Source organism: Falco cherrug, chromosome 9, assembly GCF_023634085.1.
Source record: "Falco cherrug isolate bFalChe1 chromosome 9, bFalChe1.pri, whole genome shotgun sequence".
NCBI classification, from domain to species: domain Eukaryota; kingdom Metazoa; phylum Chordata; class Aves; order Falconiformes; family Falconidae; genus Falco; species Falco cherrug.
The window spans coordinates 23,576,139-23,600,813 of NC_073705.1; the positions used below are offsets into that span (position 1 = coordinate 23,576,139).

Below are 24,675 nucleotides of genomic sequence, written 5' to 3' on the forward strand. Positions count from 1 at the left end.
TGACAGTCTCAGAGCCTGCTCCTTCGTTTTCACTGTTGGACCTGGGGTGGCAGGAGTGGAAGGAATCACAGTGCCATGGCACTGCTTGTTTGGGGGCACTAAATATAGAGCGTCAAGGATGGAAAGTACCAGCTTGCATAGGTGGTATGCTTGCTGGCTTGTACTTCTTGAGGGTTTTGTGTTAGATCTGACTCACTCTTTCATTGGCAATTACTGTTGGACCTTCTTAATCCTTATTTACATCTGCAGGGACTGTCAAACAAAGGCCACCCAGGTTAATGTTGTTTACCACTTGCAAGTGAGAAGTGACCTATATTTAATCAACAAAATAGTGTGTAAATGTGTGTCACTGTACTAGCGACAGTTGTGATGCAATTTGTGTTGTTATCATCTGGACACCTGTGTGTGTTCATTTCTTTCCTGCTTCTTGCCATGACCTCAGTGACCTTGTGCTTCAGCATTGCAATGCCAAACCATGAGAAGGAAAGCCTGTAAAAACTCTTGCCTCATTACAGTTCATCCAAATGGGAGGAAGAGTTGGGACAAAACCAAACTGTAATCTTTGGGAAAACAAATGTTGAGTTCTAAACAGATTATCTGCATCCCTTGTAACTAACCTTCCTCTCCCTCTATATTTCCACAATCAGCCTTGAGTTGGACTTTCAGATGCAGAGATCAAAGCAAGCATTTTCATGCCCTGCCAGCTGAAGAAGATCAATCATTGTAATGCACCCGAAATAATGAAGTCTATCAAGCTTCAGGTTGTGCTAAAATCTTTTGCAATCACTGCATTTTCTGATACTGGCAACATAAATAGTATTTAGTAGAATAAATAGTGATGAGCCGTATGCCTGTTAGGAAAAATTAAGGTGAATTGTAGCCCGTATTTTTAATGCAAGCTATTTAGGATGGACTACTTGTGCTTTTTTTGAGAAACAGTACTTCTGGAGCTGAAACTTGTTCATGTGTTGCTGCCTTCTCTGGTACATAGATCTTTTCACAGTCACCTCTGAGAGCTGTTTTTCAGTTGTGTTTGGGGTTTTGGGTTTTTGTTTGTTTTAGCAACAAACCATTTCTGTGACTGTAGGGAGACAGTGATCCAGACCAGGATTGGTAATAGGGCTTTGCCTACCCTACAACCACAGCTTGCTGGCTGCATTACCTGCACTGTGTGTGACAGTAACACATATAGGAGATATGTATGCCCAGAGGCTCCATCCCACAGTGGGCAGGGAGGCGGCCTGGGAATTTGCAGGCAAACTTCACAGCTGCTGCAATTCTGTAAGGTTTGTTCCAAAGCAACACGTTGCATAATCAGGAAGAAAATTAATCAGCCTACCAAGGAAACTCGGTTCAAGGCTTTCTTCACAAAATAGCTGTGGTAGGAGAGCAGTGACTGCTGCAAAGGCAAGGCAAAAGAAACAGGCTTTGGAGAAGAAGCTGGTGTGTTAATCTCATTTGGCAAGGACAAGAATTTGAAGATGTAGAGCCACTTGGCAGGTGTTGAAACTCAGGGTGTTAGTGGGAGGAGGGAAGCAGAAAAGGAGGCAAAGCAGTGAATGGTAGAGAAAACCCTGCAGGATCATTCTCTCTTATCAAAATGTCCTGTGGTGCACAAAATATTTGATAGCTCTGCTCTGCTTTAGAAACTTGTACCCCTGAGAAATACTTTGGAGCACAAGCCCTATGAGGAGCGGCTGAGGGAACTGGGGCTGTTCAGCCTGGCCAGGAGGAGGCTCAGGGGGGACCTTGTTGCTCTCTACAGCTCCCTGACAGGGGGTTGTAGGCAGGTGGGGGTCGGTCTCTTCCATGTAGCAAGCGACAGGGCAAGAGGGAAAGGCCTCAAGTTGCACCAAGGGAGGTTTAGATTGGGTATGAGGAAAAATTTCTTCACTGAAAGGGTGGTCAAGCATTGGAACAGGCTGCCCAGGGAGGTGGTGGAATCACCATCCCTGGAAGAGTTTAAAAGACATGTAGGTGTGGTGGTTAGGGACATAGTTTAGTGGTAACTTGGCAGTGTTGGCTTAACAGTTGGACTCAATGATCTTCAAGGTCTTTTGCAACCTAAATGATTTCATGAGTCTGTTCTCTGATACTATGATCTTTTAACTCCCGTCTGTCTAATCCAGACAATCCTGTCCAGAGAGTGCCCTCTGTTGTGTGTGATGGCTAAATGCCTTTTCAGCAGGCTGTCAGGCAGGATGCTGTCAGCTGTAATTCAGCTTCTAAACAGCTTTATTTTTCTCAGTTACTTATAAATACACATGGACTGAGATTACACCTAGAGGAGCAAATGGAGTCCATAATAAGTGGGATCTGTGTGTACTTGAAAACTGTGGCGGTAATGTATGTGTGTTCTAGCTATGCATTATTGTCATAACAATGAGGTTTCAAAAAGAACAGGGAGCTCAAAATCCTTAATTTAATAGAACTATTCAGGAGATTTCCTGTCTACAAACATCTATAATGTGCTTATGCTGCAGTATGTACAGACACAGGTACACCTGCTGTGTTCATTAATAGGAGGTGTAACAGCTGTAGTCATTCTCCCTTTCACATATAGGATCCTGGAAGTTTCATGGAAAAGGCCTTAGAATGTTCATACACTTTCAAGAGTTTTGTTCAACATTGTTTTAGTAATTACTGGAAGTAAGGAACCTACCATCGCTCTTGCTGGGAAATTATTTCATGTCTTGATATTTCTTGCTCTTTAGCAACCATGGTTTCCCTTTCTAGCAATTTCTTCTTGTTGTTTAAGAGCTGATGTTACTCAGGTGCAGAGCTAACACCCAAACCCTCTTGTATCTGACACCAGCTGCGTCTTCAAGGAAGTGTAAAGCTCATTAGCTTGTTTTCTAACCTCAGGTGTGCTTAATTTGCATCCACACCATGCAGCTATACAGCACTGAGCCTGCCCTGTCAGCAAGACCTCTTACTTGTAACAGTGTTGTACCTACTGCAGCATGTGTCATACTCTACATAACCCAACTGATCGGTACTGGCAATGCTGAGGCGCAGGAAAGAAATATCAGGTAATTAATTCTGAGGACCTTCTAACTACTGCTTGATAAAATGCATCCTTTTCTCTGATCCTTGACATGTTAGGTTGGTTTTCATCTCGTTCAAAGGCTTCACAGATCAAGCTAGGATCTTGCAAGACCAGGCCTGGAGGGGAGTTTGGTACCACACTGAGACTGATGGGGAAGGGGGACCCTGAAGGTAAAATTTGTGTTGAAAAATGCATATCCCTGTGTTCTCTCTAGAAACAGGTACTCTTGGCATCACACCCCTTTAAAAGGAGGCATGGGTAGAATACATAACCCTTGGGTTTTCACTAGTTTAAAATGCCTGCAGAGGCTAGGGAGAGGTAAATCTATTTTGGGATTCTCCAGTATTTGAGGCACAAAGCTCGCAGAATGTTTTATTTAGCTGGTAAAATGGTGCACAAGGATTTTTTGTAGCTTTCATTTCTTTCCTCTGTAAAATAAACATTTTTAGTAAAGAAGTCCAGGTCCATACAGGATTGGGAAAAGTTAAGAAACGCAGCTGGTTTGCCAATTATAATAAAACAGCACAAAATCCAGTCACAAAGAGTAGGTGGAAGATGATATCTGCAAGAAAAACACAGATTCATTGTGAGTACTTCCCTGCCAGCTGCCTTTCACGTTGTCTTCCCACCCCCCTCAGTGCAACTGCATGCCCCTGACGTGGCTCTGTCACCATTTCAAGTTTTAACGAATAGGCTTTGAAAGGCATTTTTCAAACCCTTTCCAAATAAAAGTGCTTTCAGTTATCTTTGTTAACGCAGTGAAAAATGCTTGTTCCTTTTGGGGAAGAGGGTGTGAAAATAAGAGAAATTAATGTTCAGTATTGGAAGTTATTGGTATGATTTTATTGTCCAGTGAGGGATGTGCTGAAAGGAGGAAGACAGAGTGTAACATTGAGAAATACAGTTTGATTTTGAAATATTTCCCTTTGTGCCAAATTTACTAATTTTTTCACCTGTTTCTTTGAGGTATGGGTTTTATGTTGGCAGAGCCACTCAAAATCCATATTGGGTTTGATATTTTCATTGTTGTACTTTGCTATTTACCTGAGAGTGTGTAAAATCTGGATAAACCTTTGCCTGTATAAAATAAGAGAAAAAGATAACATTGGGATGGCATGTTTAAAATAGGGCAAAGTGCACCAGCATTCTTTGTAAAAGCAGAACAGATAACATTTGCACATTTTGAAATTCTGGCTATTTCTTCCTATTGGCCATACTGTCTGAATTTATAAAAGGCTCCTCAGTTATCTTCTAAAATTGATGGGGTTTTTACTGGTGGATTGCAGTAATGCTGCTTTACATGTCTTTGAAATTTTATATTAGCTTTCAGGTTGATGTGGATGTAAGTGATAAACTAGCATAAAGGGCTCCAGTGAAAATATGATTTGGGCATACCTTGTTCCAAGGACCTGTTTCCAAAGATGTACTGGATCTGCAGGATTAAACCAGCCCCTGGAGAAATTTCTGTTGCCTCCAGGAGGTAGCAGTTAGAGGAACTACAGGGGCTGTTTTATGATGGGGAAACCTGGTGGCAGTTCAATTTGTGTATCAGGATGGATAGGCACAAAGGGTTAACCTACCGGAGTTATGAGTATGCTGAAGTACCAAACCAAAGATTTTCTTTCCCACTGCTCCTAATCCTGACCTCTCTCCCACTCCTGGGCAATCTGTCAGAGCATGTCTGGGCTGTTGCTGAGGTCAGGTGCAGGTGAGTGGGGTTGACATTGCGAACTCGGCATGTCAGTGGCTTGGCCATTTATTGTTAATGCCAAGTGGGTGCCTTGACTCACTCTGTGAATGAGGAGAGTTTCACTGAGCTCTCCTGCCAGAGCCTGGAGGAGACCAACTGCTGTTCAGGACTCCCGCTGCCATGGGGGAAAGGGTCTGGCAGAGACTTTGGGTTCCCTCTGCTTGCTCCTGTGCTGCGAGCCACGGGTGGCTCCCAGCTTCCTTGCTTCCCAAAGGGAGAAACACCCCAGAAACCCAGCCACTTACTGCGTACAGCAATCTCCGCTACTAAAACACCTCCAGTTTGTTCCATGCGTTGTTTTCGTTTGTCACAGATCTGAAGAGATCAGAGAGAAAGCCATGTATACAAGAAAAATTAAAATAAAAAAATCCCAACCAAATTCTCATGTTTCCATCCAAGGAAATGAAAACTGTGTAAGTATTGCTGCCTATTTTCTAGGGATTCTTTTTCCTCTGTAATTACTGGGGGGAGGGGGGGGAGGGGAGTGGTGGTGGTGGTGCAGGAGAGATTTAAAGTCTTTACAGTGCATTTTCTGGGCATTTTGGTGTGCCACAGCCCTTAGAGTGGCTGTCAGTGTAAGCACTCTTTCCAGTTGTGAGATGGCAGGAGCCCAGACAGGTGGCTACTTGCTAATTACAGGTCCTCCTGGGCTGCCCTTTCTACCCTGCCTTAAACAAAACTCCTGTCAAGAAGGAAGGGGACAGCTGAGCTCCATCTATTTAACCTGTGAGCTCTGTGAAGTCTTCTGTTGTTGTTTATTGTTAATTATAATTGATTCACATTGGGTAGACACAGGAAGCACCGAATCCCTTTCATATAGATCATCTCATGTCCAGCACTAATGATGCCTGTCACAGCTGATAAGGTCTGTATGGGAGGCAGTGCTCTACAGATTAAAGGTCCTTGCATGTCCCCTGACCTTTGCAGATCCCCAGCTGTGAACATATTTTTTTTACAAACACAGCATGTGGTAATTCTGTCATGAGTTGCTTGTAAGCAGAGACCCCCAGCTTGGTTCAGCCTTAATTGCAGCAAATCACCAGCTGCATTTTTGGGTTGGAAGTGGACTCAAGGGATGTTAGCCTGATGGAGCAATTATCCTATGCAGGAGGGTGAGGAGGGAATTCCACTCTGTGCCTGAAAGGATGATGTAGGTGTTTGGCAGCACTGTCAGAGAGGTAGATACAGAGTACTGGTTTTGTGTTTTCTTTTAACCCTGGTCTGTGGTGGGATAAAAAGTTGAAGAAATCTCTAAAAAACAATTTTTTTCTTTTGTCTTTGAAACTTTGGATTTCTAACAATGTGTTTTTGTCAAACCTGCAAATTATGCACAGATATGTGCCCTCTGGTTAGCACTGAGGCTGGGTAATAAACTGCTATCTTAATTTGGGTCCTGCACTGAGAAAGGGTTTAGAAAGAAAAGCTAGTTTCACTAGGAGTGATGCTTTCTCTTCTCCAGCAAGAAATATTTGTTGTTGAAACAACGGTATGTTGGCCCAGGAATATTTTTGGGCTTTCATTTCAGATTAAATAAAGTTTGACTTCGTCTTAAGCAATGATACAGTCAGTGCATGAGAAAAAGAACAGCAAAGCTCTGACTTAGTGAAGGAGGCAGAGAGAAAGAAGTCTTTAAAGAAACACACTTTGGTAACCCTCACCCTTGCATCAGTTGGTGCAAGAGGTGCGCAGCTGCCCATGCTAAATAATTTGCCTGTATAGCCCCCCACCCTGTTCCCACCTAAGGTCACAGGGACCTACTCTTCGACCTCGGTCCCTGCTCCAGTGGTAATTGATGTATTTAATGCAGAACAGGACTGCTGCAGGGGCAGTGAGTTACTGCAGGATAGCAGAGGATGTTCCCTGGGAAGGGGGACTAGGAGGTTTCGTTTGACTAGCAGTGAGCTTTGAGTCAGGTTCTCCTGGTGCCCCCAGGATGCCCTTGGCACCGAGGGATTTGGTAAAATGGAGAAAAAACAAACAAACAAACAAAAAAAAAACCGCTCTACTTTCTTCCCCTTTTCAAGCTTGTGTTTAACTGTAGCTGTTTATCAGACAGGACTGTAGTCTGGGATATCGAAAAGAACTGAGTTTTTCAATGGCTGCCTTATTTCTCAATACATTTGAACAAGTTGCCCAATGTTGTGTGTGATGCCTGTGGCATGACTGGGGTCGGGGTGCACGGCTGACCACTCGGGTTCACGCATTGTGATGGCTCCATCTGCTGAAAGCCCTGGCGCTGGCTCTGCACCTGACGTGCCCTCAGGAAGGTCTCGACATCCACTGAATAAACTTAGCACCATGTGTGTCTCTGGGAGGGAGGCCTTACCACTGGGCAGGAGAACTTCTCACTGTCACAGACATGCGTCTCGCAGTGCAGCCAGACCTTGGACAGCTTGGGGATGTTACGGAAACGGAAGGCATTGAACTGGAACGTTGCCCGGTTTGTTTTCCCATTCTCGTGCACGAGGATGGAGCTGTCCGTGGCACACCTGTGTGGTATATGGAGAAGAAGTGTCAGTCTCCATGGCTTCAGCGAACCATCTCCTGAGGTCACAGTCCGATGAATACATTTGCCCTGCCGTGGGCCGGCTTCTCCTTTGCCCCCTCATCCCCAGCCTGTGGCTTTCTGCCGTCCTCGGGGCTGGGCTGGGCAGAGTCCCACCCCAGGTCCCACCAGCACCTACCCCTTGGTGATCAGAGGCCAGTGGATCTGGTAGAAATACTCTGAGGAGGGAGTTGCCCAGCAGTTGTTGAGAACAACTTTGAATCTGGGGAGATACAAACCCCGGATTAACAAGGAATGTCCCAATTGCCAGTTCATTAATTATTACTCCTTCCCTTGCCTACCTGTCACTTAAGCCCTTAGCTTCCACTCCAGCAAATATGTCAGAACCAATTTCTGATGTTTCAACGATGAAAGGGGCTTCTTTTATACTTGAAAACTTGGCATTCTTTGAAAGACAAAGAGAAAGGCATCATGTGTTACTAGTAACGTGCAAAGCAAAGGCATGTGGCATCTTCAGACAGCTCTGGAGAGATGGACACCAGAAGTCTGGGCTCTTATTAACTGCAAGCTCCAAACTCTACACCTAGTAGTAGAACTATTGCAAGCCCAAGATGGTGTTTAACAATTGTTTTGTTAATATTGGGTGTATAATGATAGTAAGTGGCAGAATTTGATGCTATTTGGGTTGTGGTATGTGTTTTATCACAGCATGGGTAGGAAGCGAGCTGCTTCTGGTATACCAGAAGTGGAGGGTGAAGCTAATGGGAGTGAGAGACTGGAGATGACTGTATGGAATAGGAATGGCGTTTTGGGAGATGGCCACATGTCAGGGAGAAGGCATGAATTCAAGCAGAAATCATGTGCCCACATGCAAAGGTTCAGCACTCTGTGATTTGTGCTTGTGGTCCCAGCATGGTGAGAGCTGAGGGGACACGAGAGTGCAGGAAGAGCTCTGCCAGCTACAGTCATTCATCCACTAAAAAGCCAGCCTGCTCGAAGCAGTGTAGTGTGTGGTACTCGGGTGAAAAGGTCTAGTTACAACTACACTGAAGTATATACCTTAAGTCCTGCTGGTTTTTGTTGTGTAAGAGCATAACAAAGCTACTACCAGAACTATATAAAGAGTAACAGGTTTAATCATAGCATTGGTTTACTTAGTTAAATCTACACAGCAGGATTCAGGTGTATGCATTTCTGAAGCTGTTGGACTATCTTTCCCTGCTGTGCTTGCTCAGTTCCCTGGTACCGACTTTCTTATGTACCTTTCCTTGCCTGCACAGCGAGGTGGCTGTGAGGCACTACAGTATTCCCACTGCAACATCTGATGGACTGGAAGCACTGAAGCTAAGGCTCAAGGCAGTGTTTAGATTAGTGATTCATGGCTGTTAAGTGCCCTGAGAAATTCTCATTTCACCAAGGATTTCACCAAAGGAGAGAACTTGCAGAAGTACTGTCACAAAACTCATATGAGTCCTAGTGCTAAAATGAGTTGAACCTGGTATACTGCTTCTTTTTCCAAACTCTATTGCTCTACCCTGTTTTAGGGTACTATCTTGTTTTTCTTCACAACACATTTCAGTGCTGAAGGTCTGATTTCTGTTCAGGCTCCAGCCCCTCATACTGCATCACGGTCCTGTGATGTTAATGGTGTGTCATGGACTAAAAGGCAGGTGAGATGTTGCCACCGGGTTACCCTGCAGCTTGGGCACTGCTTCTGGATGAGGAAATGGGCACATGAAGCACCTGGAAGTATAGCCACCAGAGGCAGAGGGTTGTGTCAGGCAGCAGCAGAGATGCACAGCAAGGCAAAATAAATCTTCTATTTTGCCAGAAAACCAAAAAGAATGTTTCACTGAAATTACCCTTTTCTCCCCAGTGAAAATGTGAACAAAATAACAAAGGACTGGTCTATTAGCTTTCTGAGCTTGTTCTGTACTTTTGCTCAGTGGGAAAATGTATTGGTACAGTTCAGACACTTCTTGACTCCTGGGACCCCACAGCCATTAGAACAAAACAGTAATTTGGCAAAAAATTAAAGTCCCAGAGATCCATGGCTTACTGTCTGTCCTTTGTTTTTTGCAGCCGTTCTTACAGGAGCTGACAGGAGCAGTGTGGTACCTCCTGAGACCTTGCCAGTACGTACTACCAGTGTGCTGTGTATCAGGAAAAAAAGACCACATGGGTTTTTATGTGGCACCCAAAGCTTGACAAAATGTTTAGTGATCAATTGGTGCCCAAAATGCAGAGTGTGGGGGGAGAGATTTCCATCAGTCCACCTTGTGGTACTCCCTCTACCTGACCTATGAATTTAACACTGTATGTTATTAGCTGCACTTTTTTCTAGCTGTTCTAAAATAGAGAGGCTGCTTTGGTGCTCTCAGTTGTGCTTTGGTGGAAAGAAGATTCCAGGATCAGGAGCTGGCAGAGCTGTGGGGAGGAGAGGGATCTTTGAAAAGATCAGCCTGATATCCAGGGACAATATTTTGTAAGAGGCGCAATTCCAGTATGACCTAAAGATCTCTGGGGAACACGAAATAGCTGTCAGATGAGAGGGCCAGGAAGCAAATTGCAAGAGAAATGCATGGAGCTTTGCTGTGTCTGTAGAGACTAGGTGGTAGCAGTGGTGTCTAAAGATGCATGCTGCTCTTTGAGTGGGACTAAAAACAAATTTTGCTTTTTCTTGTAAAACCGATCAACATGCTAGAAACGTGTCTCTCAGCAGAAGAATCTGCCCGATTTGGAGGGATTTAAAAAAACAGTTAGCATGTGTCTGTTCTGTTCTCTGTTACTCAGCAGAAAGAAGAACCCCTGCAAACCCCACTGTAATTATCTGTTCCAGGCTAGTGATGTGCTCTGTGACACTTCACAGTCAGGACCAGAGGCCCTTTTTTCCCAGTTCTTAGGCTGAGGCCTGCGGAACGTGAAGGCGAAAAAGCTGGGTGGCAAAGAGCACTTACAGAGTAGAAGTTGAGGGACAACTGACTTTCAAATGAGCCGGAGCTCCCATTCTTCACATGGATGGTGGCCACCCTGGGGACGTAAAGTTTCCATATGAGTGGGATATGGTACTGAAGACAGGGTGAGATGTACTTGCAGAAGAGGACGTACCTTTGATCAAAGGCAGCCTGGTTCACCAGGTAGTTGGCGTTGTATGTGCAGGAGAATGAGTAATTCACAGGCTGGCTCTTCACAATCACTGAGGAGTCATTGGAGACAATGGAGTTGTAGAAGTGATAAATGGGGTTCTTGAACTGTGGATGGTGAGACAGAAATGTAGGCAGTACTGAGTCTTTGAGGCATCAGCAACAACTTCTTACTTTGCAACACGAGGACTCTATCTGGTGACAAAACACCATCCCTAAGGAAAAATGGTTTTCTAGCTCTTTATATGCTATGCTGCCTATACATATGCCTTACTATATATAGGTTCTGTGTAATACAGGTGCAAATGGGTGACTAACACATAGATTAATATTGATAAGCATGCGAGTACTTTGCCTGTAGATGCGCAAAGCACAACTATTTGATTCTTCCTTACCTGATACTGGGGTTTGCCTTCTCCTTCCATCAGTGCTTAAAGCCGACTCCAGGCTGAAGGAAACCAGACTCTCTCAAGTGAGTCCAGCTGATTTCTGAGTCCAGCTCAGAAATGTTGACCTTAAATAGTCTTACCTCTGACTGTGTCCCACAGTATGATTTGTTTTTAGGTGATAGGTCCGGGATTGTGAATTGGTAATATCCTGAATCGTGGATGCCATTGTAGCAAATGCCTCCGAGTGCCAGTTGATTAACCTCCCATCCATAAGGACACTCCGGAATTCTGGTAATGATGGTTTTAGGATAGCAGTATACCAGAATTACATCTGAAAGGAAAATAATGCACCTAGAGTGATATTCAGTGGTGTTTTTCTTTCAAAGAGCTGGGTCTGCACACCTGCTTTCCATTGGTATTAAATTTCTGTGAGCAGGGGTGGGTGCTGGAAGGTCCCCTAACATAAGCAGCTTTCGCTACACAAAACTGACCTTTGGGTTCTTAAATTCTGCCCTCTTCGGAAGAGTTTGGCCTTTGCCTTCTAATCAATGCAGAACTTCATGTAAATTTTTTATCTTTCTGGAATAGCTGATGGGGGAGCAGAGACACTGCTGAGAAACCCAAAGTCAAAAATAGGTGCACTGAAATCTGTCAGATTAGTTTATGCTGCAGAACTGGCTTCTGTAATGCCACCGAGTTTGTAAAATAATATTAGTGAAGTTCTTTGGTAGACCTGCACCTTTTTGTAGCAGCATTAGATCTAGACCACGATAGATCTTTTGCCCTTTCTTTCCTGGCACTAGCATTGCAGTGCCAGCGCAAATGGAATTTTTACAGTTCTCAAGTTAAAAGCTAAGATCTGAAAATGAACCAAAAAGCCTAGCCCTGTTACTAGCGATAGTGAATGAACTGAAATCCTAGCGCTGTTAACAGCAATGGTAAATAGCAGTGCAATATGTTTCCAAACACTGTGACTGCTAATACAACCATGAATATTGAACATCATAACTTACAGACTTATTGCTTCATGATAGTGAAATTGGACAATTTTCAAAGAGAATCGGGCAGTGTGCATTTGACTGTCTGATGGGAATATAAAGGGCAAATATTGACTAGCCATTAGTGACCTGAAAATTGAGAAAGACTTCCAATTACTACAGTCAGAAAAAAAAGACACTCTGCCTGGAACTACTCAGTTATTTCTTTTAAAGCCCTTGACACTCTTATTTTTATGATAAAAGCCTTGTTTTGCAGCCTTTCCATATCTGTTAGGGAATACTTGGGGAAAGACAACTAGGGACCTTAACAACTTGGTCCTTTCTGGTCAACAAACCTTTAGCTCACGCAGGCTGGTTCAGCTTGTGATGATGGTCACATTTGTAACTCTGGTGACTTTACAGCTATAAACATTCCTGCAGTTCAGAGAAACTGCTTCTTTAACTGGAGGTACTGAAATAAAGGGCTAGAGGGTCAAATATGTACGATATACAATGAAATTACTGACAGTAGCCTGACGCCAGTCACGCACACACAAAGAAATCTATATTGAGGCGTATTCCAACACATTTCTAAAGCGGATTTCTTAACTGTAGTGAATTCTATATTACAGGTCTGCCTGGCACCAGATCACATGAATTTCTAGGCAGAAATCAGTATGAAATTAGAGCCTTAGCTTCAACGATTTTGGGGCTTTTCTTGTTTAATATAGCAGTGTGGCTCAGGAGCTCAGCCCAGCACATTCATTCAGCACTTGTCATCTGATGGCAGTCAGTGGGACGAAAGCCCAGCTTGGACAGCAAAGATCTGCTGCAGCTAACCTGTGCTATTTCAGATATTTTCTAATTGTTGTTGTTTTCTTTGCCATTTTATGCCTGAATTCTCCTTGTGCTTAACTTTATTGAACTGTGATTACTGCACAGAGTTAAGCATATGCCTAATTCTCTGTGGGGCTAGGACTTTAGTAGTATATGCTTTACTGTGCTAGCTGAAAGCAGATCAATAAAATAAATGTAAGGATTAGCTCTCCAGAATCCACAGTTTAACTTTCTGAAGAAAAACCTTTCCACTTTTAAATAGAAAAAACCCTTCGGCAGCTTAATTACAAAAGAAGATCTTAGGAGACTTAAGTTATTTTACCTGCTTTATTTGGACTGCAAGGCCCTGCAAGAGCTTGAGCCAAGATGACCAGCAAATAAATAGTAAGAGTCACCATTTCTTGCAATGATCTGAGGACACAGGGAATAAAAGCTGAAATGGTCTTTAAAATTGGAAATAAAAACAATGCATTGGCTGCAGACCTGAAAATGTATCTACTGTTAAACACGTTCTTCTTGCAGAGAAAACCAAATAGCATTGCTGATATTCTGTCACCCAACTTAATTGCATCTACAGGATAAACATTTCCAAGACGGTTATTGTTGCTGGGTCACTATTGTGGCAATTTTGCTATTTCATTTTAGTGGTGGCTTTTCATTATTCTAGTTTTTCTTTGTTTTTGTTAAGAGTCTAAATCTAAAGTGTTAGTATAACCAAATGAAACCGAAACAATAGGATCTGAAAGAAGAGGGAATAGAAATTACTAGAATAAATTGATGCAATAACATACATGTTGTGCTTATAAATCTAATGCTAAAACTATTCTTTGTTGTGATGGCTATCCTGATGTATATCATCTTAACTTCACGTAGCTCATTTTTGGCAAATCACACATTTTCTCCTTTACTACTAAATGTTGAGTTTTTAGGAAAACATACATACAGGAATTTAAATTTCCACTTCAGGCCTCAAACCTTTAAGCTGTTTCCCACAGGGAGAAGCACGTACAGCCCATGGGATTGGGACTGGAGTTCTCCTATTTTCCCTTCATAGACACTCTTCAGTGTCTGCCCTCATATACATATTACTGAACAGACTGTCAGAAGTAACAAATATCCTTTAGGTAAAGAAAAAGAAATCTTCCTAATTAAGTATTTCCAACAAAAACTATAGATTTCAACATTTAAACACAGCCTCTACTTAAAACCTTATATTTGTAAAAAGCTCATACAGTACATTTCAGTGACAATTCCTTCTAATTATAATCCTATGCATGCTACAAGAAATTTAAGTATTATACTTACGAGACAGAAAAGGGCTAATTATTTCAGCTTTTCATTCCAATCTTATTCCAATAGCTGCGGTGTCAGCTCTTCCCAAGATGTCCTCGTTCAAATGAACCCAGCTGGCGTTATCTTTGCTTTATATAAGCAATCTTGTAAAAGGAGCCCATCTCTGGTTAAATCTCAACCTGTCAGTATTGTCCAGTGTGGGAGGAAAAAAAGGAGTTATAGAAAAGCAGTTCTCTTCCCCTATATGGGGCTGTGTTGCTGCTATTTGATTTTTTAAAAGTCCTTCTGTGGTGGCTTTTTACAGATGTTGAAAATAATTGAACAGAAACCTGCTAAGGTATATATATAACTGGCACAAAATCTTTGTTTTACAAGTCAATTAGGAAAATGTAGAATTTCTGCAGAGGTGAAGCCAGCTGCCTTCTAGAATTCAGTGAAAATGTATTTACAGGAATTGGATGTCTGTCTTGAGTGGCTCATTGACAATGTCAATCTTTTGTGCTATATGCAAGTGGACAAAAGTAATTCCAATAGATGATATGCCACCTTTGGGGTTGGTTTTTTTTACTCATCTTTTCTAAAAGCTCCCCAGGCATGTAATCTGAGTTTAGGTAGGATCTTCCATAAGCCTAAGTATTATACTACATAATTATAGTACATGTATATAAGGCTACGTAATGTACATTAAATATTACACTACAAAATGTGTAAAATTGACCGTTGCACAGAAAGCTGAAACAAATTTGCTTTTCATATGGCCATCAGTCATGTGGTTGCTGTATGACAGTCTTAGTCAACTGGTAAGATTTTTCTGGTGATCTATCACATCCTCTTTGTGTTAGCTTCTAGTGACAGGCCCAGCAAAAGGACTTGGGTATGCTACTGCTGTTTCACATGCCTGCATAAAAATGTGGTTGTAAATGGTCTTGCTATGTAAACTGTCACTGGACATCGGTATCCACCCAGGTCTGGATGTTGTTGAGCTACTTATGCTCCGATACCTGTGTCGAGTCACAAAACACAGAGGATGTCACTGACCTTGCCTGTGGGACCCAGTCCTGTGAGTTTCCGTGGAGATTATTTTGGTGTCTCCTTCTGTGGAGTGCCCCATTTTGCCCCATCTGTGGCAGGAGTTTGATGTGGCTCTGCCTTCTCTGAAGCAACCTTTTGGTATACAGTTGCGCAGTACGAAAACTATATCGGTTGTTATTAGTCTGGAGTTTTTGGGGGAGGAGGGAGTGGGATGGAAGAGCACGCTGGCCCTGACCTTAACCTGAAATGCTAGACCGTGAGTTTTCAGCTCTCCTGTGGGTGAGATTTATGGGCTCACCTTCAGGAGAGCATTCACGATGAGGAGTCTCTCAAGCCAGGTGGCATTAGCGAAACATGGCCATCAAAATATGTCCATCATTGCAAGAGATGCTAGCTGTCCCCCAGCGATGGTGGTGGGCAGGTGAATCTACAATGACATGAAAATATTTATAAGTGGTTAGGGTGGCTTCTGCTTCTTGCAAACTGGTCCAAAGCCCTAATGGAAGGATGAAAAGCTTATAAATGTCTCTATTTTCAAATAATAAGCCTGAACGTAGACCTGAAGCTTCATGAGGATTGCAATACAGAGCACGTTGTAGGCTGCTCTCACTGTTCTTGTGAGCCAGTTCCTGCAAGACATCCCATTCTGATTGAAATGGGATTACTTAAAAATGTACACATGGATAAAATCCTTCGGCCAGGGTTTGTTGTTATTTTAATTGAATTTAGGAATAATCCATTGAACAAGAACCAAAGCTCATAAAATGATTTGTGTGACCTAACTAGGGATTATCCTCATCAGAAATCCTAAAATAAGGAAGATTTAAGTCCAGGTTTCTGTTTTATAGCCTCACCCCAAATCCTGCAGTTAAGGCCAAAATTTGGTTTCCTAAGCCCAACTCGGAATCTTCACTGTGTAAATAGTCACTTATTTTTGTCTTTCTCTGTGTGTGTGTATTTGGATTGTGGTGAGATACTATGACCCACCCTGTTATCAAGCATATATAGCTCAGGAAAAAGGGAAATCCTGCAGGAGAACGCTTGTGACTTTGGGCATGAGAAAGTCCTCGTGACCTTGTACATAATGATCCTTCTAGCTCAAGGGATCAGATTCAGCCCTGGGGTTGGACTTGGTCTCAGGTTTGCCCACACAGGGCTGGTTTGAAGCACAAGGTCTTTGGCTAGCCTTGATTAGGCGTAGTGTAAAAGCCTTGCTAAAAATGATGTCAGTGGTCAATCTCATCGTAACATTAACAGAGCACTTGAAACACGGATTAGCTTGGTTCTGATGATTTTTAGCAAATACTGTGATTAAATTATCGTTGGTGTAATGCTACAGGTTTCAGTGGAATTACTCCAAGATGGATCAAGTCCCATAATTTGTGAAAGAGAATAAATCTCTCACTGTCTTCTCACAGAAAAGTAATCTCCATGTACATAATACCCCTTTTAGGTGAAAGGCAAAAAACAGAACGAAATCCATGAAGCATATTTGGCAGAAAGTGCCAGCTGGTGTATAGTAGTTTGCATTTGCATCAGAAACAAGCACAAAATGTACCTAAGCCAACCAGCATCTGATACCTGCTCTGATCAAAGGTGAAGACTTGGGGAAGGGTTAGGTTTCTCTCTGTAATTGCCACACAGAAAAAGGAAAGTCATTAAATTGCAAAGTAGACCGTTGAGGATTGTTGTATTTCCCTGACTCTTTCCAAGCCCATTGACTAATCTCAGCAATCTGTACCTGTAAAGATCTTGACAGAGTAAATGAAAGCCTTATTGTGAATTTCACCTACAAGGGCAGCTTGTCTCTCCAACTTTGTTCCTTCCATTGTGATGGAAAGCTGTGCAAGTATCTCCTGTCTAGTTCTTACACGAGGAAAACTGGGTTCTGCTGTTCGAGTCTGCAAGGGATATTGTGACATCCAGTTTTCATTGTTTGCTATAAAACAATAAACCTGAAGAGCCCCTTAGCTATGTGGAAGGACTTTATGAGTTAATGAGGATCAATGGAGACAGCTAGCTGATTCCAGGAGGAATGAGATCTGGTGACACTTACCTAAAGTCTGCAATGTATGGCTGATGGTGTTTCCAACCACGCACTGAAACCTGGCATATTGGGGTTTGTCTGAGATAAGGAGTGTATTTATCCCACAGGCGTGGAGGTTTCCATGCTGGGACTGGAAGAATGGTAACTGCGTTTCTAGTGGGCCTGATCTGAGTTAACGGGTCCTCTTGGAAATGCAGCACAGTGTTGGTACAGTCAAACTTGTCCTGGATTCTAAGTCTACAGTGATCTGTGCTGTGTAGACTCGATGCCTCAAGTCGTAAATATCTTATGGATTTCATCATTTTTTGCCTTTTATAGAATAAATACTTTTCCAATAGTTAGTTACTCATGGCACGTGGTTGGTCACTCACTTCAGCACGCGGTTGAGTCGCCACCCCTGGAGATATTTAAAACACGTGTAGATGTGGAGCTTAGGGACATGGTTTGGTTGTGGACTTAGCAGTGTTAGGTTTGTGATTGGACTTGATCTTAAAGGTATTTTCCAACCTAAATGGTTCCATTATTTTATTCTATGATGTTTCAGCCTTGTGAGAAGATGATAGACCTGTGCAGGTGCATAACAGCACCTGGAACCCACAGACACCCTGCACCCTAAGTCCTCAGGTAGCTGACATTCTTCACTAACTTCACAAAAAAATCAGAAGCAGGGGAAATAGAGGAAATCATGTTTGTGGAAGAGAGATTCACATAAAAATCAGAGGTGGAGGTCTGGGCCTCTGGAAGAGACAGTCTTCTGCTCTAAACTTTCTCATGCATCACCTGCCTGTCTCTGGAACTACACAACGCTGAATCATAGTCTTCCAGCAACTGCCTGCAGCCATATGCTTGGCGAGACATGCCGCTGTTGGGACATGCCCTCCTGCAGTGTGGGTGAGCACAGGCTCTCTGCTGAGGAACCATTCCCTTGCCATTCCTGCTGTCCAAGGCATTCACACAGGCATCTACAACAGCAAATCTTGCCGAGCACAGAGTTGTGGCTGAAGTAAATAATCGTATTTCATGTTTGTTTGAATGCCTGATCCTGTGGCTGTTTAGCTTTACCAGTATATTCAGAGTAATCTTCTTTGGAAGTTTCTCTAGCAAAATTCTGCCTGGTGTTTGCTACTGTTGTAACAAAGCATTGGTTTCCAGCTGAGTGAATTTCCTTGAAGCCTCTGTGTGAGTAAGTGTTATATTTGGTGTATTTTTTTATGGTTTGTCTTGGAGCTAGCTAGTTATGCAGAATAAGGATTTGGGGCTTGATTTAATAAAGGCATGAGACATGTAAAACAGGTCATGTGAGACCAAAACTGATGACTTACACTGGCCATGTGAGACCACAGTCATCCTTGGGCTGACACTGTTTGGAGATGCCCAAACTTGCCAGGCACTTGATTCATTTGCCTAAAGGCATGTATTGCATGAACAGGTACTGTAACGTGGCCAAGATATTTGCATCTGTAACACAGGATCTCTAGGAGACTCATGTGCTTTTGCAGTGGGATCTGGAGGCCAGGCAGGATACTCAAGGACATCTGAAATGGCGCTGGATGTCTGTGTGTGGGCATACAAATTGAGGCCAACCAGGCACTCTGCCCTGGTTGGCATGACGTTCATTTTTTGTTTGCCTTGGAAGCCTGTGCACCCCCGCACACTGGGGCATGCATTCTGAGCCTGCCCCAGCCAGCACAGTGCCCTCCAGTCATTCCCCGAGTGCCCCAGGCTAGCTCCTGGGTAGCAGTCGGAGTGCTTCTGGGGAAAGATAGCTTTGAACTCTACAGGCAAGGAGAATTACCTCTGGGTCTCCCATCCGGCTCTGACCACCAGGTCTGCCTCCTTGAGCTGTCCTTTGAAGAGTGCGGCTGTGGCTGCAGGACTCAGCTGTGATCGGCGCTGCCATCCCACTTGGTACATGCCATAGCAGAACTGTAGGTGTTCTCTGTGCCAGATCCATGGATGAAGTGTTTTGTAGAGGAATTGTGTTGCTCTGGAGTCACCTGAATGTGGCCTAAATGGCTTCTGAGATGCTTAAGTGCTTTTTTGGATCTCAACCATGCTGTCCTGTATAACACCTTGTAAGCCTTTTAGTTCTTGTTATCTCAACAACAGGTCTTGATCTCTTGGCAGTGTGGTGTGGGAGGTGGGGGGAGGATTTTAAGGGGAAGGTGAGAAAGAAAGCAGAATGGTCTCTTTGTGTCATTCGTTAGTTTAATCTTCTCAGGTTGGCAGCTGGCTCTGACTAGCAATCACGGCTCTTCTTGCCCCAGTAATGCTCTCTTTTCTGGATGTTATCCCACTAGTGCTGGGAAGGCTGCAGCAATATGATGTTTCGCAGCTTGGGTTGGGGTATGTCACTATAACTTTGAAAGAGGCTGTAGCCGCTCTCTGATCTTCTGCCTGATTCCTGGCCGTGATGCGTTGGCCATAAATAATGCTGTTCACCCAGCTTACACGCTTTGCTACAGAAAAGCTGACAAAAAAAAGACTGCAGTGCAGTGAGGCATTGAAAATAGATTAAAGACAAATTTTTCTCAGGTGTCCCTCAGTGGCAGTTCCATGGACCACTGATGTATGCCACTTACTTTAAAAATATGGTTAAGTAAGAAAGAACAAAGGAAATTAAAATGCAGAGGCAAACTGACAAGGGAATTTCAGAAGCAGTGGGAATACAGAATTACAATAAAGGACTTGATTGCCACCTAGCTTGGAAGTGCCTCCGTCCATTCACATTCCCAAGTCTAGAAACCTTTCCTCAGATTTGCCATCTGTATTGCCATGGGAGCCTGGAGTATCCCTGCTCCCTCTGCAACACCTCTACCCTAAACTGAGCTACAGAGCCTGTCTGCAGCTTCTCGAGGACTCGATGGTCTGAGCCAGCTGAATTATAAACCTGCTTTGTGGGATCCAGATAGGATTGCACACATGCAGGACTGGTAAAAATCAGCTTCTAGAAATGGTCACCATAATTCCTATCCTTTGAAGAGTTAAGATCCATTCATTTTCCATATGAAATAATCTTTCAGTATCTGTAGTGCTGCTCTCTCAAATCAAACACAAACCTCTGCACTTCTATCAATAGCAGCTGCTGATTAAAATCACAGTTCTTGTTTCCCAAGCTACATAATCCTGGTAGTTTGTTCTTAGACCTACTTTTTTTTAACACACTGAATCCTTTATACTAGCGTTGTCCCCATTTTTAAGTTTGTGATTTTTTCAGCAGTCTGATAGCATCATGCTTGGAGACAGTCTCTTGCTGTGAAAGGGATCTGTTTGTTATAATTACGTGGCTCTGAGAACTACATGTATCAAACTTAACTGTATTAATTAGCTTGTGCTGTGCTTGTAAAGTGATCAATAATAATGCTTATCACAGTCTTAGTACCATTCTCTCTGTTTTGCAGATAATGGAACTGAGTCACGGAAAGGCAAAGCCAGTGTAGGGCTCTTGAGCTGGCCATGGTGTGCTTATCTCCCCGGTGTCACTGAAACATTAAGCAGCTTGGAGGAGAAGCTATCCAAGCAAACTTTGGATGTGTCTGTCCTTTGAATAAGAAAAGCTTTCTGGGAAGTTTCAGGACAATTGCCTGGACTGTCTGGCCATGTCTTCTGGAACAGAGGACTCCCATTTATCTCGGAGGCTATTTTACCACCTAAAGTAGTAAACTGCCCCTGCATGTCAGTTTGCCATTCACACTGGGCCTTAGGGCTGATTAACAATGACCTGATGATTCACAATCCATCATCAGTTGAGCGTCTCCGTGGATTTTCCTCTTCTTCCCACTTTGTCAAGTGCCTTTAGTGCATTCAACCTTCAAAAAGATCGCTTTCTGAGGCTTCCTATAGAGAACAGACCAAATTTCAGATCAGTGAAAGCATATAGTTTTCTTCAAATTGCACCAACACACTAATGATGATATACACTGAGATGGTTCTTTCCAGTCACGGTGTTTTATTGTAGCAGACACGTGTTACAGGTTACAGGCTCCATGTAGTGGGGTGAAGCAGAGCAATTGAGTCTAGAGGCTTCAGGCTCTCAGTTAGGTATTCGTATACTTGTTGCTTTATGACTCAACCAATTGCAAATAAAAACCAGATCTTCCTTTTTTAATTGGCTGTTTCAAGATAGGATTTCTTGGAGAATCACAGAAACACCAAAATGCAAGAGATGGCTCTGTTACTGTCCATATACAGCTCTTCAGAGAGTTTCACAGGCTTCCTTTGATAGCTGAGTTTGAGAAAATTGCCACCTTTGCTTTTTCTTATGCTGGATGGTAGCTGGTGTTGCATTGATTCGCTCAAAATCGATTTGACATCTTGTATGATGAGCATAAGTAATATTTGCTAGCTTTTAAAATGACACTTTCTTCTAGTGCAGCTCACAGGAATATAATTGAATGAAGTATACGCTCTGCAGAAAGCAGTCATTTCAATCTAGGCTAGCTGAACAGATTGTTGTGGTCATCTGCAAAATGTTTGCAATTATAATATACCAACGTCATTGATACAATATTTCCTACAACCTTTTCCAGAAAGTATGACACTGCAGTTCTCTTCTTTGAAAATCCCCCAGGAGTACAATAATCTGATTACTTTCCAAGGGATCCGTAGACTTGCTGTCTTCAGAAACCCACTATAGCTCCAAGTACTCACTTCTCTAGGACAGACTGTGCCGAAGACTCTAGATTCATTATGCTGTTAATGATGCAGGAGGCTCTGCTGCTGTTTGTTTATTCCTAGATTAGCTAAAATTAGAATTTGGCCCTATGTTCCTGAATTAATTTAAAGGCAAAAATATAAGTTACTGATTCTGATGATTTTTCTGGAAATATGGTCTCTAAAGCCAAAGCTCAGAAGGTATCTTCCTTGAGCTGTGAGTCAGTTCTTAAATGATTTTGAAGAGAAAGGTCTCTGTGCTAACTGATATATATGAGCAATAATCCCTAAGCAATTTCCAAGGTAACTCCTTAATATGCTACGTTGCACATCTGCAGATATTTAAGATTTTGAAAGATCAAGATGTCAAAGCCTTGTTTCAAGTGGTTGAAAGCAGTTGGATAAATTCAGTGTGTTAACTGGACAGACCTTGATCTATTGACTGCTTGGTTGTGCCAAAAGCACATAAACTTGAAGTTATTTTTTGCGTATCTGTATGGTCTTGAGATCTAAAAAAGAGTAAAAAGAACATGAATCTTTGATAGCAGGTAGGTGGTGAAGATACATTAGTGGTGTTTCAGGAAAGTGCATAAGGTTTGAAGTGCCCAGCTTGAAACACTGGGAAAGGATCTGTTTTCACAGGCCTTTCCTTAACATCTTGTTTTGCCATTTCTCAGTGTACTCCAAAACAAGGTCTACCCAAATCAATAGATCTGAAAATGTAAGTTGATTTTAGAGTATTCTGATGGGCTCTGCTGGAAACCCTTTGGAAATAAAAAAGTGCAGTTGAAATGCCCACACCCTACATCTAAATCTGGGGGGGTGAGGTGGCATTACTTTGACATACATTCATATTCACTGAATATATCTACATTAGATATGGCAAAGATAATATTTTCTATGTTTACAATACCTTTCATTCTAGGCTCTGAGACCTTTAAAGACTGTACTGCAGACACCGACTGGCCAGGAGATGGTGTTAGTGGTATACTATCAACAGACAACACATGACAGAAAATCAGTGACTCATTCATATGAAACCTGGTGAAGATGTCCTACCCTCCTCTGAGTACTGCCCCATCTCTTGGACTTTTCATTGGCCCATTCTGATTATTGCATTATCCATAACAATTCTGATTTAGTATTGCTGTTTCAATATGGCAAGCCTGGAACAATATGAAGGCAAACATAATTTCCTTGAACCTTTAGAAATAAATCCATTAACTAATAAGGTAGATAATTTATTATCTGGCAATTTTAAATGGAATAGATCAAAGCCTACATCGCTCAGGAATAGAAGATGTGAGTGAAACAAGTTCAGTCATCCAGACATTTTTGACTTCTGTTCCAAGCCTTAATCTTGTGGCTAGTAACAAGCAGTTTGAAAAATGTTCCTCTCTAGGACAACAAAGGCCAGCTCAGCCAAGATCCCTGGTTGTGGAGTGACCTCCAATCTTTAAGTCTTCTTTTCTATCAGCATTGTTTATCCCTGTTCCAGCTCGTTTCTCCATTTTCTCATCTTCATTTCATCCTGTAGTCGCAACCTTTACAGTCTGGTCTGTCCAATATGCCACTAAAACCACATTGTCTGCAGTTGTTACTATGTAATGCCACCTTCTGGTATTGTGAGCTGGCTGCTCATCTTCATACCACCTCATCTTCACACCAAAACACAGTAACCTTTCCTCTCCCACTACACTTCTGTTCCGTTACCACTTTAATTGAGCTCAACAAACACTGATACTTGTACAGTCTCCTTCATGACTTTGCCAATGCTATTTAAGTATGCTTGGGTGTGAATTCTGTTTGTAAATCTTCGTTTCCGACACTCCCTCACTTTGTGCAGGGTTTCAGTGGTGGTTTCCTGCTTGGTCTTCTGCCTCTGCTCCTCTTGCTATCAGCCAGGAAAGGCTCTGCGGGGAGGGGGACAGTAGGTGGTGTTGGGCAATCAATGGTGGTTCCTTGGCACCAGGCTGTTGCGATGATCCCAGGTTATTCATGCATGGTTTTGCACTTTATCAGCTCTTTTAATCATTACTATCCAAAGAGAAGGAAATGAATTTGCTGCACAGCTATAGCCAGCCCAGACCCTTTAGTCTCGGTCTAACTATGTTCTCTTGAAATGAAGTAAGGAGGCTGGGGGCAGCCTGAGGTTTGCTGCTCGGAGGCCCCAGAAGCTCAAAGGAGACAGAGGGAAACTGTACCCTGATATTTCATTGCCCTGCCTTCTTCTGAGAGGTTTCCATGGCTCAGTGTGCAAGGGGACCTGCCCCAGCCTTCCCCCATGGGACTGCCCTTGCCTCTCATTTTGCACAGATCACACAAGAAGGGGCAGCTTCTCGTGTCCTCTTATCTCTTATTTGTCTGTTTGTGCCAAAGTTGGGGGCATCCTGACTAGTGGACAATGCAGTTTTTGTGCAAGGACATGCCCCAGTATTTGTATCTCAATGCTGCATATCGCTGTGTTATCTACAATAGTTATTATCTTTTAGATTTAACATGCTGGACAATGTGTCCTAGATGGCCTGGGAAAAGAGCCATTGGGATTAAAGGCCACTGAGAGCAATCGTGCTGGTGATTTATTTGTGTGGATGACCTTTATGATGGTAATAGTTTTTTTCTGCTTGGCAAGTATGCTTTAATTTTGAAAATTATTTTCTTAAAAATTGCCTAGCTATTCTATTCAAAACTTCCTGTTTATGGTCAAATATCTTAACTCTAGGGGGACTTGGACCTTAGTCTGTTTAAAAAAATTGATCTAAGTGATTCAGATGGCTAATTAATCTTTTCAAAAGAAGTTATTTAGGGGTCTAAATCTAGTGATTTTCAGGACTGTGAAACTGATGCTCCTTTTTTCCATTGTTATTCAGCACTGGAAGCTTCTCCATCTATATTTTCCAAAGAAATCTATTGCACTTTGAGTTTCACGCCAAACAGCTTTTTTTAAAAAAAATGTCTGTCATTCACCAAGTGCCTTTTCCAGTGAAGCTATTTGCCTG

General features: G+C 42.7%; 1 protein-coding gene across 2 annotated transcripts; it reads right to left on the reverse strand.

Annotated features, from left to right (window-relative positions):
* Positions 1–3,407: 3,407 nt before the first annotated feature.
* On the reverse strand, positions 3,408–14,048 carry TECTB (tectorin beta). 2 transcript variants are annotated; one of them, XM_005443880.3, is made up of 11 exons: positions 13,957–14,048; positions 12,974–13,062; positions 10,978–11,168; positions 10,414–10,556; positions 10,263–10,335; positions 7,647–7,750; positions 7,484–7,567; positions 7,126–7,288; positions 5,045–5,114; positions 4,094–4,126; positions 3,408–3,611 (listed from the first exon to the last, which is right to left on the reverse strand). In XM_005443880.3, exons 2-11 carry the CDS (start codon positions 13,047–13,049, stop codon positions 3,559–3,561), a joined length of 990 nt encoding a protein of 329 aa, XP_005443937.2. In that variant the 5' UTR covers positions 13,050–13,062; positions 13,957–14,048; the 3' UTR covers positions 3,408–3,558. The 2 variants fall into 2 exon arrangements, with proteins under 2 accessions (XP_005443937.2, XP_027667910.2); XM_027812109.2 differs by having other exon boundaries at positions 12,974–13,084; positions 13,957–14,020.
* Positions 14,049–24,675: the final 10,627 nt, after the last annotated feature.

What these genes read in the sequence shown, in the direction of transcription:
- TECTB (XM_005443880.3), bottom strand. Translation starts at nt 13,049, where the DNA reads ATGGTGACTCTTACTATTTATTTGCTGGTCATCTTGGCTCAAGCTCTT. An exon ending in TTGCAGTCCAAATAAAGCAG is followed by an intron (nt 11,169 to 12,973) that starts GTAAAATAACTT and finishes TTTTCCTTTCAG; the next exon opens with ATGTAATTCTGGTATACTGC. An exon ending in GCTAAGGGCTTAAGTGACAG is followed by an intron (nt 7,568 to 7,646) that starts GTAGGCAAGGGA and finishes GTATCTCCCCAG; the next exon opens with ATTCAAAGTTGTTCTCAACA.